This window comes from Oncorhynchus tshawytscha, linkage group LG13, assembly GCF_018296145.1.
Source record: "Oncorhynchus tshawytscha isolate Ot180627B linkage group LG13, Otsh_v2.0, whole genome shotgun sequence".
Lineage (NCBI taxonomy): Eukaryota > Metazoa > Chordata > Actinopteri > Salmoniformes > Salmonidae > Oncorhynchus > Oncorhynchus tshawytscha.
The window spans coordinates 10,182,842-10,197,646 of NC_056441.1; the positions used below are offsets into that span (position 1 = coordinate 10,182,842).

Sequence of the window (14,805 nt, forward strand, 5' to 3'; positions counted from 1 at the left end):
TTACCAGCAGTCAGCGGCACTTGCAGTGACTGGTACTCGCAGGTGATTTTTCAAAGCCAATGTCAGACACCAATGACTAATTTGCTCAATTTATTTTATTCAGAAATAAAGTTGACATCAATAGAAAAAATATATTGTTTTATTTAATATTGTAAATATGTAATTTTAAAAAAATACATTGATTTTGTTACTAGTGATTTCCTAAAAAAAAAAATACTTTGGGGGGGAAAATGCACTTATTTTCATTGTAAATATTTCCGTGCACCACAGTTTGAATATTCCTGCACGACACCATAGTGAGAGTGTTTTCTCTACTGGACATGAACATGTACTGTGTCTCAAATGACCACCTATTCCCTTTGTAGTGCACTTTAAGGGCCCTGGTCAAAAGTATATAGCGTTCCATTTAGGATGAAATCATGACCAGCAGCCTTGGCTTGGTAGAGACCACGATGCCCGTCTATGTGAGGAACCAGCTCTAGGTTCATGACTGGGCTGGTCTCTCCCACCCGCCAGGCCACCCAGTGAACACATTATTCATGATCAATACCAGTCTGTAGGATGGAACACATTATTCATGATCAATACTAGTCTGTAGGAGGGAACACATTATTCATGATCAATACCATTCTGTAGGATGGAACACATTATTCATGATCAATACCAGACTGTAGGATGGAACACATTATTCATGATCAATACCAGACTGTAGGATGGAACACATTATTCATGATCAATACCAGTCTGTAGGGTGGAACACATTACAAACCGGGCTCAGCTCTCCCTATCACAAATAGAGCCCTCTCATGCAAGCCTTTTGGGTCAATCTTAACTGTGATTGGTGGACTGGTGGTCACGGAACCAGGATGGAACGTCTTGTGGCCAATGTCATTGAGCAGCAAGAGGACGGAATAATTCTATGGCGGTAGAGAGGGTTTGGGAATTTGAGGAATTTCAGAAGGGGTATGTTATTGCTTAGCAGTGTCAAGAAGAGGACAGGCCTGACAAAACACAGGCGGTGGCAGCAGGAGAAGAAGATGGACTGTCCCAAGCACCGTGACCAGTCTGGTACGTGTATAGAGTGTAGTACAAAGCCTAACTGAATACAGCCGGGGTCAATTTTTCCCTATGGAATTTGGTAAATAAAGTGTATAGTTACACCACTGGCTCTCTGGAATTCCCCTGTGCAGTTCCATCATTGTTAGTCAGGGACCTGTGGTGTGATTTGGGTTTGAGACTTCTTTTTAAAACACAAATGTTTTCTCTAAGACCAGCCTTGAGAAACCTCTCAGTGACATCAACCACATAATAACTGCTTTTGAAGCCATTAGACTGACTGCCACATCAACACTGTTTACCTCAGAATAGCTCTTTAGAGGAATTCAAAATTCAGTTTTTTGGTTGTAAAAGCCCCTTCGGAATAATAAGAAACAATGTGTATTCACTGATTTCATAATGTAATGTACGTCTATGGTTTACACAATATAACCGCATAAACAACTTTTATGATTTACACTGACAACCGGCATTTATATTTTCTGTCTCAGACTTCACCTGCTGGTGTGAAATGGTTTATATAGACCTTGCCAGAGACATGTTGTTGAATCCCCAAAACCCTTTGTCTGTTCCAAATGGCACCCTATTCCCTATTCTGGTCAGAAGTAGTGGACTGTATAGGGAGTAGGGTGCCATTTGGGACGGAGCCTGAGACCACAACACAGAGGTTGTTTAATCCCCAGTCAGTCCCTCCCAGATCAGCAGCACACCAAAGCCCTGTGCCAACAGTAGTCTACTAGCTATTTCCTGTTCCACCCTCCTGGCTAAACACTGAACAGAGCTACCGCACTGTGGCATGGCCCACAGCGGAGATCACCATTCATCGTATAGTCACAGGTCCATGTCTTGGTGAGCAGTGAGACCCTGACAAATAGGGACACTCACTACAGCACAAGCATACCTCAGAGTAAGTAGTGTATGAGGATTTTGGAAAGCCATTTTAGGTTGTTTTGGGGTTTACTCAAAATCTGTTTTGGGGTTTACTCATAATCCATTTAACTGTGTTTTGGTTTTTGTTGTGTGTTTGTTTAATGTTACAAAGTTGCTAAATACTAATCAGGCCCCACCCTCCCTCACTCTCTCGCTCCCTCTCTCTCGCTCTCTCTCGCTCGCTCTCTCTCTCTCTCTCTCGCTCCCTCTCGCTCGCTCTCTCTCTCTCCCTCTCTCTCTCTCCCTCTCTCTCTCTCGCTCCCTCTCTCTGTCTCTCTCTCACTCCCTTTCTCTCGCTCCCTCTCTCGCTCTCTCTCTCTCTCTCTCTCTCTCTCTCTCTCTCTCTCTCTCTCTCTCTCTCTCTCTCTCTGTCTCTCTCTCTCTGTCTCTCTCACTCTCCCTCTCTCCCTCTCACCCCCTCTCTCTGGAAACACCTCCCTATTGACAGCCTCTCTCGGTCCCGGGTTTGGCTGGTCCTCTTTTTTGGTTGTGGTGTACAGCTGGCCCTGATGTCGAGGAGAGAGGCAGCAGCACTTTTCTCTATGTGATTCTGTTTCCAGCTCTACAGCCTTGGATCTGCAGTTCGACAGTCTGATCGGACTCCTACTCCTCTACACCTCAGGGATCCTCAGGTTTCTCCTCCACTTTATTAGAGTCTGTTGCGATATTTGCTTTACCCGTAGATCGATGGACAGCTGCTCCTTCTAGAATCCTTGTTGTATCTTTATCAGGATTAAGGTGAGTGTGTGAGATTAGTTTTGCGTTCACTTGTCACTTCAGTTCCGTCTGTAGGTCCTACTGTTGATGTCCTCATGATGATGATGATGATGATGATGATTGCATGGTGATGAGGCTTTATTTCTCTTGCCTTTTTACATTTGATGTTTTCTATGGAAAATATTGGTTTCCTAACAATTTAGGAAATAACTTTATTAGCTTACCTAATAAAGTGATCCTGTACACTGGAAGTAACACGATGGCATGGAGGTTTATTAGTAGACTGTTCCTCATATTAATGTCTGTGCTTTATAATCACAGACTATAAAAACACTTTATAGGCTCAGTAGCAGGTATGGCAGAGAGCCATAGAGCCAGAGAGCCATAGCGCCTCGACATCCTCTACACACTTAACACAGCAACCGGATGAGAGCCGTCCGTCTCCCGGCATGACACACATGTGTGTTGTTAAACAACACCAGCGCTTTTGGCGGTTTTTGTTGTCATTATGTTTGTTGTATTTTGACAACAGAATCACCTCTTCCCTCCAAGTTACTGTGTTGTAAGATGATATCTGTTTCAAGGCACCAATGATAAGAATAATACCTATAAATGCAAAGGTTTAGAATTTCATTGTTTGAATCCAATTTGATTATCTAAGCAGGAAACGTGTCGGGTTGAAGGCAAGAGCGGTTTATGAGGTATATAAACAATCCCAGCTGTTGACCCTGTGCAAGTTATTGGGAGGTGTTAAAGAACTGTGTGAGTGAAGAGACATGTGTCTTCTATCACCAGTTACTACTGATATGTTGCCGCCAGATATTTTGAGACTTTGAGAGAAACTTTTATCACGGTACTGTTTCTTGTTGGCTGTGACAAAGTTTTATGGTTGTTTGTGATAAAACTGTCTGGAGAATGTGCCTTGGTGGGAAGAAAGAGAGGGACAGGAAGGGGAATCCACAGGGAGTAGAATATGTTTATAAGGGATTACATTTCAAGATGCCAACACATGCCCACAAGTACAGAAATGTTTCTAAAATATGAAAAAAAACTAATGTAAAAAAGGAAGCCATCGACCCTTCCAAACGTGGACCTTTTTCAATCTGCCTGACTCATAGCAAAGAAACACTACCGTGGTCATTTGTAGGATTTGGGAAATGAAAACTGAGGCCATGCAAGGCCTAATTAAATGAAAACATTGTTTGTCTTTGAATGAACTGAACTCAAAACAACATTACACACAGCACTTATGTCATTAAACCCTGGGGGGGAAAACAAGGATGGAGTTGGTGAGATATTTCAAAAGTCAAATCAGTTATCCAGCCTAAATAACTCAGTAGATTACTCAGTAGATTACTCAATAGATTACTCAGTAGATTACTCAGTAGATTACTCAGTAGATTACTCAGTAGATTACTCAGTAGACTTCTCAGTAGATTACTCAGTAGATTACTCAGTAGATTACTCAGTAGACTTCTCAGTAGATTACTCAGTAGATTACTCAGTAGATTACTCAGTAGACTTCTCAGTAGATTACTCAATAGATTACTCAGTAGATTACTCAGTAGACTTCTCAGTAGATTACTCAATAGATTACTCAATAGATTACTCAGTAGATTTCTCAGTAGATTACTCAATAGATTACTCAGTAGATTACTCAGTAGATTACTCAGTAGATTACTCAGTAGATTACTCAGTAGATTACTCAATAGATTACTCAATAGATTACTCAGTAGATTATTAGACTCAGTAGATTACTCAGTAGATTACTCAGTAGATTATTAGACTTCTCAGTAGATTACTCAATAGATTACTCAATAGATTACTCAGTAGATTTCTCAGTAGATTACTCAATAGATTACTCAATAGATTACTCAGTAGATTACTCAGTAGATTACTCAGTAGATTACTCAGTAGATTACTCAGTAGATTACTCAATAGATTACTCAGATTACTCAGTAGATTACTCAGTGCTCTGATAGGGCAAGGCAAGTATGGGTAACTGCATATGTGTCTCAAAGTGGGTTTTGCAAATCAAATGGGAGGATCAACACATTGGTTGCCACTCAAGGCTTTCCTTGTAGCATTTGAACTAAACCGGTTAGGCAGGTTAGGATTATTAATGTGGCAGGTTAGGATAATTAACATGGCAGTTTATGAGAACTAATGTAGCAGGTTAGGATAATTAACATGGCAGGTTTGGATAATTTACCGAGCAGGTTAGGAGAAAAGTGTTTTTTTTTAACCTTTATTTAACTAGGCAAGTCAGGGGCAGAACAACAGATTTTTACCTTGTCAGCTCAGGGATTCAATCTGCAACCTTTTGGTTACAAGTCCAACGCTCTATCCACTAGGCTACCTGCTGCCTTGATTGGCAACCAAGCTACCCAATTAGCTGTTAGGTTTCAATATATTCACTGGTCTTGATCCTCCCACTTGTTTCACAATGCCCAGTTTCAGACATATTCCACGTATGCAGTTAACTACGGGCTTGTTCAACATTGTAGCCGACAGTGCAGGCGTCTGCCGACTGACTGATCTACAAATCACCTTGCATCATAAATAACTACTCATTATTATTTTGTAGATCAGTCATCATTTACCCACAATGCATCATGAATTTGATACTCTCGAACACGGCCCATGACTCGGGCAAAGCAGCAAGACCCATCATCTCCCATGAGTCTGTGGGCCAACAAAGCAGCCACGCTGCCATGGCGACCACCATTTAATTGGCAAAATGTGCCTTTGAGAGTTAACAGGGTCAGGGTCTGCTGCCAAGAGTCGGCGGGATAAAGATCAGGGTGGGAAAACGCAGGGTCCTGATGGGCATGATTTTAAACTGAGGAAAGAGGCAGAGAAAGAACAACATTCTGCCATTGCACTCACTGTTGTTGAATTGCATGCAACGGACTGATTGTTATGAGGGAGGAAGTCAGTCATCAGTTACAGTGGTGGGAAAAGTCCCCAATTGCCATACTTCAGTAAAAGTAAAGATACCTTTAATAGAAAATGACTCAAGTAAAAGTGAAAGTCACCCAGAAAGTCACCTTTCACTTCAGTGAAAGTCTAAAAGTATTTGGTTTTAAATATACTTAAGTATCAAAGTAAACATAATTGCTAAAATATACTTAAGTATCAAAAACAAAAGGAAAAGTATAAACCATTTGACATTCCTTTTATTAAGCAAACCAGACGGCACAATCTTCTTGTTATTTTTCATTTACGTATAGCCAGGGGGCACACTCCAACACTCAGACATCATTTACAAACAAAGCATCTGGGTTTAGTGAGTCCTCCAGATCAGAGAAAGTAGGGATGACCAGGGATGTTCTCTTGATAAGTGTGTGAATTGGACCATTTTCCTGTCCTGTTAAGCATTTAAATTGTCATACGTGTCAAGGGGAAATGTATGGAGTAAAAAGAACATAATTTTTTTTAGGAATGTAGTGAAGTAAAAGTATAAGTTGTCAAAAATATAAATAACAAAAGTTTTTAAAAACGACTTAAGTAGTACTTTATAGTATTTTTACTTAAGTAGATTTATGATTGATTTATGATTGAAACCATGGGATTTCATCAACGCTTGGGATTTCATTCTATTCCCTCCCCAGGTCCCCAGGTTCACCCTCAATCTCTGTCTGAAGCCTATGTTTGTTTGTCTTTAAGATCTCTCCTCCTCCCTCTCTCTTCGGCTCTCCTCTCTGGAGTACTACATCTCTCCCATTTCCCAGAGGAAACCCCACACTGTTCTTCTTAGCATTCATGTGTGTTTCTGTGGGAAAAGTGAAACCCCCGCTCTGAACACACAAGAAAGGGTCAGCCAGGTCACTGCTACAGAAATACCATAAATACAAACATATTAACAGGTAACTGGACACCGAACTCGGTTAGGAAAGCAAGCTGACTGACTATTGTGTCCTCAGTGAGGACTATTGTGTCCTCAGTGGGGCATATAGTGTCCTTAGTGGGGCATATAGTGTCCTCAGTGGGGACTATGGTGTCCTTAGTGGGGCATATAGTGTCCTCAGTGGGGACTATGGTGTCCTTAGTGGGGCATATAGTGTCCTCAATGGGGCATATAGTGTCCTCAGTGGGGACTATGGTGTCCTCAGTGGGGCATATGGTGTCCTTAGTGGGGCATATGGTGTCCTTAGTGGGGCATATAGTGTCCTCAGTGGGGACTATGGTGTCCTCAGTGGGGTATATAGTGTCCTCATTGGGGACTATGGTATCTTCAGTGGGGACTATGGTGTCCTCAGTGGGGACTATGGTGTCCTCAGTGGAGTATATAGTGTCCTCAGTGGGGACTATGGTATCTTCAGTGGGGACTATGGTGTCCTCAGTGGGGACTATGGTGTCCTCAGTGGGGACTATGGTGTCCTTAGTGGGGCATATAGTGTCCTCAGTGGGGACTATGGTGTCCTCAGTGGGGCATATAGTGTCCTCAGTGGGGCATATAGTGTCCTCAGTGGGGCATATAGTGTCCTCAGTGGGGACTATGGTGTCCTTAGTGGGGGCATATAGTGTCCTCAGTGGGGCATATAGTGTCCTCAGTGGGGACTATGGTGTCCTCAGTGGGGACTATGGTGTCCTTAGTGGGGCATATAGTGTCCTCAGTGGGGACTATAGTGTCCTTAGTGGGGCATATAGTGTCCTCAGTGGGGACTATGGTGTCCTTAGTGGGGCATATAGTGTCCTCAGTGGTGACTATGGTGTCCTCAGTGGGGCATATAGTGTCCTCAGTGGGGCATATAGTGTCCTCAGTGGGGACTATGGTGTCCTTAGTGGGGCATATAGTGTCCTCAGTGGGGCATATAGTGTCCTCAGTGGGGACTATGGTGTCCTCAGTGGGGACTATGGGGACTATCCCAGATAAGACACATACATGTCTTGCCGACGTCGGCCCGACGTCTACATGATACATCAGGCCGATGTAGTATGGAGAGCGTTTGCACATTGGCAACAAGTCGCTGAGACGTCGGCATTAGATCGCATTCACCCTTCAGTCGCTGTTTGGACGATGCACGTTAAAGCTGCATGCTGCCTAGTCGCTCTAATACAGACTTTAAAAAAATACCTTTATTTGAGGTCGGAGTCAACAGCAAATAATGTTTCACTACATGGTTTGAATTACCCTTACCAAATTAGTGTAAACATCGAATTTGAAAGTAAAATTTAAGAAAGATTATTAGATAAATTATACTGGCAATAATACAACCAATATGCTTTACTAGAAGATACAGTGGGGCAAAAAAGTATTTAGTCAGCCACCAATTGTGCAAGTTCTCCCACTTAAAAAGATGAGGGAGGCCTGTAATTTTCATCATAGGTACACTTCAACTATGACAGACAAAATGAGAAAAGAAAATCCAGAAAATCACATTGTAGGATTTGTAATGAATTTATTTGCAAATTATGGTGGAAAATAAGTATTTGGTCAATAACAAAAGTTTATCTCAATACTTTGTTATATACCCTTTGTTGGCAATGACAGAGGTCAAACGTTTTTTGGTGTCCTTAGTGGGGTGTCCTTAGTGGGGCATATAGTGTCCTCAGTGGGGACTATGGTGTCCTTAGTGGGGCATATAGTGTCCTCAATGGGGCATATAGTGTCCTCAGTGGGGACTATGGTGTCCTCAGTGGGGCATATGGTGTCCTTAGTGGGGCATATGGTGTCCTTAGTGGGGCATATAGTGTCCTCAGTGGGGACTATGGTGTCCTCAGTGGGGTATATAGTGTCCTCATTGGGGACTATGGTATCTTCAGTGGGGACTATGGTGTCCTCAGTGGGGACTATGGTGTCCTCAGTGGAGTATATAGTGTCCTCAGTGGGGACTATGGTATCTTCAGTGGGGACTATGGTGTCCTCAGTGGGGACTATGGTGTCCTCAGTGGGGACTATGGTGTCCTTAGTGGGGCATATAGTGTCCTCAGTGGGGACTATGGTGTCCTCAGTGGGGCATATAGTGTCCTCAGTGGGGCATATAGTGTCCTCAGTGGGGCATATAGTGTCCTCAGTGGGGACTATGGTGTCCTTAGTGGGGGCATATAGTGTCCTCAGTGGGGCATATAGTGTCCTCAGTGGGGACTATGGTGTCCTCAGTGGGGTATATAGTGTCCTCATTGGGGACTATGGTATCTTCAGTGGGGACTATGGTGTCCTCAGTGGGGCATATAGTGTCCTCAGTGGGGACTATGGTGTCCTCAGTGGGGACTATGGTGTCCTTAGTGGGGCATATAGTGTCCTCAGTGGGGACTATAGTGTCCTTAGTGGGGCATATAGTGTCCTCAGTGGGGACTATGGTGTCCTTAGTGGGGCATATAGTGTCCTCAGTGGTGACTATGGTGTCCTCAGTGGGGCATATAGTGTCCTCAGTGGGGCATATAGTGTCCTCAGTGGGGACTATGGTGTCCTTAGTGGGGCATATAGTGTCCTCAGTGGGGCATATAGTGTCCTCAGTGGGGACTATGGTGTCCTCAGTGGGGACTATCCCAGATAAGACACATACATGTCTTGCCGACGTCGGCCCGACGTCTACATGATACATCAGGCCGATGTAGTATGGAGAGCGTTTGCACATTGGCAACAAGTCGCTGAGACGTCGGCATTAGATCGCATTCACCCTTCAGTCGCTGTTTGGACGATGCACGTTAAAGCTGCATGCTGCCTAGTCGCTCTAATACAGACTTTAAAAAAATACCTTTATTTGAGGTCGGAGTCAACAGCAAATAATGTTTCACTACATGGTTTGAATTACCCTTACCAAATTAGTGTAAACATCGAATTTGAAAGTAAAATTTAAGAAAGATTATTAGATAAATTATACTGGCAATAATACAACCAATATGCTTTACTAGAAGATACAGTGGGGCAAAAAAGTATTTAGTCAGCCACCAATTGTGCAAGTTCTCCCACTTAAAAAGATGAGGGAGGCCTGTAATTTTCATCATAGGTACACTTCAACTATGACAGACAAAATGAGAAAAGAAAATCCAGAAAATCACATTGTAGGATTTGTAATGAATTTATTTGCAAATTATGGTGGAAAATAAGTATTTGGTCAATAACAAAAGTTTATCTCAATACTTTGTTATATACCCTTTGTTGGCAATGACAGAGGTCAAACGTTTTTTTGTAAGTCCTCACAAGGTTTTCACACACTGTTGCTGGTATTTTGGTCCATTCCTCCATGCAGAACTCCTCTAGAGCAGTGATGTTTTGGGGCTGTTGCTGGGCAACACGGACTTTCAACTCCTTCCAAAGATTTTCTATGGGGTTGAGATCTGGAGACTGGCTAGGCCACTCCAGGACCTTGAAATGCTTCTTACGAAGTCACTCCTTCGTTGCCCGGGCGGTGTGTTTGGGATCATTGTCATGCTGAAAGACCCAGCCACATTTCATCTTCAATGCCCTTGCTGATGGAAGGAGGTTTTCACTCAAAAACTCACGATACATGGCCCCATTCATTCTTTCCTTTACACGGATCAGTCGTCCTGGTCCCTTTGTAGCAAAACAGCCCCAAAGCATCATGTTTCCACCCCCATGCTTCACAGTAGGTATGGTGTTCTTTGGATGCAAGTCAGCATTCTTTGTCCTCCAAAAACGACGAGTTGAGTTTTTACCAAAAAGTTATATTTTGGTTTCATCTGACCATATGACATTCTCCCAATCTTCTTCTGGATCATCCAAATGCTCTCTAGCAAACTTCAGACGGGTGTGTTACTGATGGTAGGCTTTGTTACTTTGGTCCCAGCTCTCTGCAGGTCATTCACTAGGTCCCCCCGTGTGGTTCTGGGATTTTTGCTCACCGTTCTTGTGATCATTTTTACCCCACGTGGTGAGATCTTGCGTGGAGCCCCAGATCGAGGGAGATTATCAGTGGTCTTGTATGTCTTCCATTTCCTAATAATTGCTTCCACAGTTGATTTCTTCAAACCAAGCTGCTTACCTATTGAAGATTCAGTCTTCCCAGCCTGGTGCAGGTCTACAATTTTGTTTCTGTTTTTGGAGTGTGACTGTTTGAGGTTGTGGACAGGTGTCTTTTATACTGATAACAAGTTCAAACAGGTGCCATTAATACAGGTAACGAGTGGAGGACAGGGGAGCCTCTTAAAGAAGAAGTTACAGGTCTGTGAGAGCCAGAAATCTTGCTTGTTTGTAGGTGACCAAATACTTATTTTCCACCATAATTTGCAAATAAATTCATAAAAAATCCTACAATGTGATTTTCTGGATTTTTTTTTTCATTTTGTCTGTCGTAGTTGAAGTGTACCTATGATGAAAATTACATGCCTCCCTCATATTTTTAAGTGGGAGAACTTGCACAATTGGTGGCTGACTAAATACTTTTTTGCCCCACTGTAGGTGATTTTGTTTATGGGTAAAATGAAGAGAGAAGATTGAAGTTAATGTCAAGTTTAGGAGGCTATTGCTATACCATCAAGTTGTTAAAAGAACTCCAGCACAGAGAAGAGAGAAACAAGAAACAGAGAAACATGAACATCACATTTAACAGAAAGATTGCTTATGCAGAGGGTGTGCAGTTAGTTTGATAGGTTTTATTACAGGTTAAGAGCAGTGAATATGTGATGAATATATTTACAACAAAAAAAACGTTACATTTGAGCCACATATGGTGAAAAGAATGATTGGGACAAGTACTGTAATCAGAAAATGTGTTTTTATTCATTTATTTAAGCCTATTGGTTTTAGACATATTTTCTGATAAAAGTATTGCCAACCATGAACCGAAAATGTTTGACTGTCCATAGGTAGGCTATGCCTAAAAGATGTGAAACGTGCCTCCCCGCGCAGGTGAGGAATTATAATGCATCGATAGAAGGCAGCTAATTCAAGCATTGTGACACTTGTCCCAATTTCAATGTCTACACGATCTACGGCTGACTCTGTGATGCTGATGCTGACTCTGTGATGCTGACTCTGTGATGCTGATGCTGACTCTGTGATGCCGACTTCGGCAAGATATATGTGTGTTGTCTGGGTATTGTGTCCACAGTGGGGCCCTAGTGAAGAAACTTACCAGGAACACAATGTCCCCATCACAATGACCCTTGACACTTCATTGGCCCGTAGTGGTGATTGCTGGGTGGGGATGGGTAATACGTGGAGGCATTCGGTTACATTATCATCTCTAAGCCTTCTGAGACTCAGTGGAAGAGAGAATGAACTCAGAGAGTGAGACACAGAGCTGGCCGTCAGAAAATGACACAGTTCCTCTCCATTGCAGATGACGCCAAGTGTCATAGTAGAAGATAAAATGGTGATTACTTCCTGTCTGTGGGGGGGCAGTTCTAACACGTAAATTATTTTTGAACCACAGGACCTCGTATTGGAGACAGGCTGGTGAATGGTTGTCAACAAAAAAGCAGAGAGGTCAAAATGGAACCAATTAGGAAAGACATGGAGCTGCTAAGTAACAGCATGGCTACCTATGCTCACATCAAAGGTAAGACCCCCTTGTTATTTCTGCTTATAGTTCTAGGATAAAGAGACCCTTTGTTCATTCTTTAAAAAAAATATTATATTGTCTTTTTTTAATGTCTTTTTTATTCATTCTGATGCTTTGAGAATAGATTCAACAGCCACAATCCGTTGTAGGGACATGTGTACTGTCTGCTTTGGCTTGACACCCCTGTACTGTGAAAGTATCTGTACTGTGAAAGTATCTGCATGCTCACCCTCTCAAATATTGTGTGAACGTCCTCGTTTCCTGCACTTCTATTACTGCTCAAGGAAAGTGGCTTGTACAGTCAGAACAGACAGGGGCCTCGTACTCATTGTGAAGAGATTTGACAGGAACTGATACCCATCCAGGCATTCTCAAAGCAAGGACAATTCACATGCTGGTGTTGTATTTAGTTTAAATGAGAATACGAATGGCCCTATTGAAACCATGTCAATGTAGGTGACAGCCTCTAAACCTGCCTGATCTCACAAGCTCACAGTCAGTGTGGATTTACGAGGCTTTTGTAGGTGAGTGATCTAACAATCTGTTTTCCCATCCAGCTAACCCAGAGAGCTTTGCTCTGTACTTCATGATGGGTGTGTGTTTTGGCCTGCTCCTGGCCCTGTGCCTCCTGGTCACCGGCATCACCTGTAGGACCCGCCGTACCAATAAGCCTCCCCCGTCCCCAGAGAGGAGACAACTGAAGGAGTCCAGTGAAGAAGAGGAGGATGAGGAGAGTGTGGATGTGGAGGAAGGGGAGGAGGCAGAGATCCCTAAAGTGACGGTTGCGCCCATGAGCGACCGCAACAGCCAATTGAACGGTACTTTGAGGAGCGTGAATGTGTTTGCCTCGGCGGAGGAGCTGGAGAGGGCGAGACGACTGGAGGACAGGGAACGCATCGTCAGGGAGATCTGGAGGAACGGACAGCCAGATATACTGACCACTGGAACAGGGACCATCGGACGGATACACTACCAATAATGGACTAAAGTGACTTAAGGACCTAACACACATGGTCTGAACCCTGAACTAATTAGGGTTGATCTACTCCAGACAGACATTGTAGCTGACTGTATTAGGCTGGCACAGATCCACCTTCATCTTTTCATTCAATGATTCTTTTTTTATACAAACTAATTTCATTATCATTCATGTACTGGCCTATGACAAAAGAACAAACTAATTTCATTTACATTCATGTACTGGCCTATGACAAAAGAACAAACTAATTTCATTATCATTCATGTACTGGCCTATGACAAAAGAACAAACTAATTTCATTATCATTCATGTACTGGCCTATGACAAAAGAACAAACTAATTTCATTATCATTCATGTACTGGCCTATGACAAAAGAACAAACTAATTTCATTATCATTCATGTACTGGCCTATGACAAAAGAACAAACTAATTTCATTATCATTCATGTACTGGCCTATGACAAAAGAACAAACTAATTTCATTATCATTCATGTACTGGCCTATGACAAAAGAACAAACTAATTTCATTATCATTCATGTACTGGCCTATGACAAAAGAACAAACTAATTTCATTATCATTCATGTACTGGCCTATGACAAAAGAACAAACTAATTTCATTATCATTCATGTACTGGCCTATGACAAAAGAACAAACTAATTTCATTATCATTCATGTACTGGCCTATGACAAAAGAACAAACTAATTTCATTATCATTCATGTACTGGCCTATGACAAAAGTGTGTTGCACAATACAATGTACGCTTTAACATGTAATTATTCAATTAGTATTGAGATAAATAGAATGTCATAACCACTGCTCCCAATCGACACACACAATAAGTAACATGAAAAATACCCCACAATGTTTTACAATGCAGACAGCTTGAAGAACCAACCACCAACATTGCTGCCTCTTCGTGTATAATGTCAACATTTGCTTATGGACTCTTCTATGGTTGTAACGGTGCTCCCACAGAGTCCGTTCCAAGCTCCAACCCTCCAGGCTAATCTTAGCCGGCTGGAAGTCTTCCCACAGAATCCTCCCAGCCTTTAACCCAGCATTTAGCCACCACCTCTGACCCCATCACTTCCTGTGTTACAGCAGCAGCAACACTCCCCTCAAGGGAAGATTGTTGAGGACTTACAAAAAGGCCACAGATACCTGTTCTGTATTCCAAATGGAACCCCATTCCCCACCTCTTTCACAGGAGGCTGGTGGCACCATAATTGGGGAGGACGGGCTCATGTTAATGGCTGGAGTGGAATCGGTGGAATGGGATCAAACACATGGTTTCTATGAGTTTGATGCTATTCCATGAGTCATTATTATGAGATGTCCTCCCCTCACCAGCCTCCACTGACTACTATATATGGATTAAAGTACCATTTGGGACTCATCCCTTTAATAGCGCTTCAGTGAGGGACTCTAGTCTTTGACTTGAGAGGTTATGTAACTTCAGTCTGCACAAAGTTGCATATTGAGCATGTGATCATTGCCAAATGCTTCATTTGAAATTGGCCCGATAAAGAATATTTCAGTCCACCACTAAATTCCTACAGTCCTAAGCAGACTTTTCTTTGGCCTTTGGTTAGGAATGATGCAAAAATATCCTGTTGAGTCCAAAGAACTTCAGATACTACAGC

At 42.6% G+C, this 14,805-nt stretch overlaps 1 protein-coding gene across 2 annotated transcripts; it reads left to right on the forward strand.

Moving 5' to 3' along the window:
* The first annotated feature begins 1,825 nt into the window (after window positions 1-1,825).
* Window positions 1,826-13,899, forward strand: LOC112235836 (protein eva-1 homolog B). Of its 2 annotated transcripts, XM_024404368.2 has the most exons (4): window positions 1,826-1,963; window positions 2,435-2,724; window positions 12,048-12,173; window positions 12,734-13,899. In XM_024404368.2, exons 3-4 carry the CDS (start codon window positions 12,107-12,109, stop codon window positions 13,153-13,155), a joined length of 489 nt encoding a protein of 162 aa, XP_024260136.1. In that variant the 5' UTR covers window positions 1,826-1,963; window positions 2,435-2,724; window positions 12,048-12,106; the 3' UTR covers window positions 13,156-13,899. The 2 variants fall into 2 exon arrangements, with proteins under 2 accessions (XP_024260136.1, XP_042151091.1); XM_042295157.1 differs by lacking the exon at window positions 1,826-1,963 and having other exon boundaries at window positions 2,379-2,724.
* Window positions 13,900-14,805: the final 906 nt, after the last annotated feature.

What these genes read in the sequence shown, in the direction of transcription:
- LOC112235836 (XM_024404368.2), top strand. Translation starts at nt 12,107, where the DNA reads ATGGAACCAATTAGGAAAGACATGGAGCTGCTAAGTAACAGCATGGCT. An exon ending in TACCTATGCTCACATCAAAG is followed by an intron (nt 12,174 to 12,733) that starts GTAAGACCCCCT and finishes TTTCCCATCCAG; the next exon opens with CTAACCCAGAGAGCTTTGCT.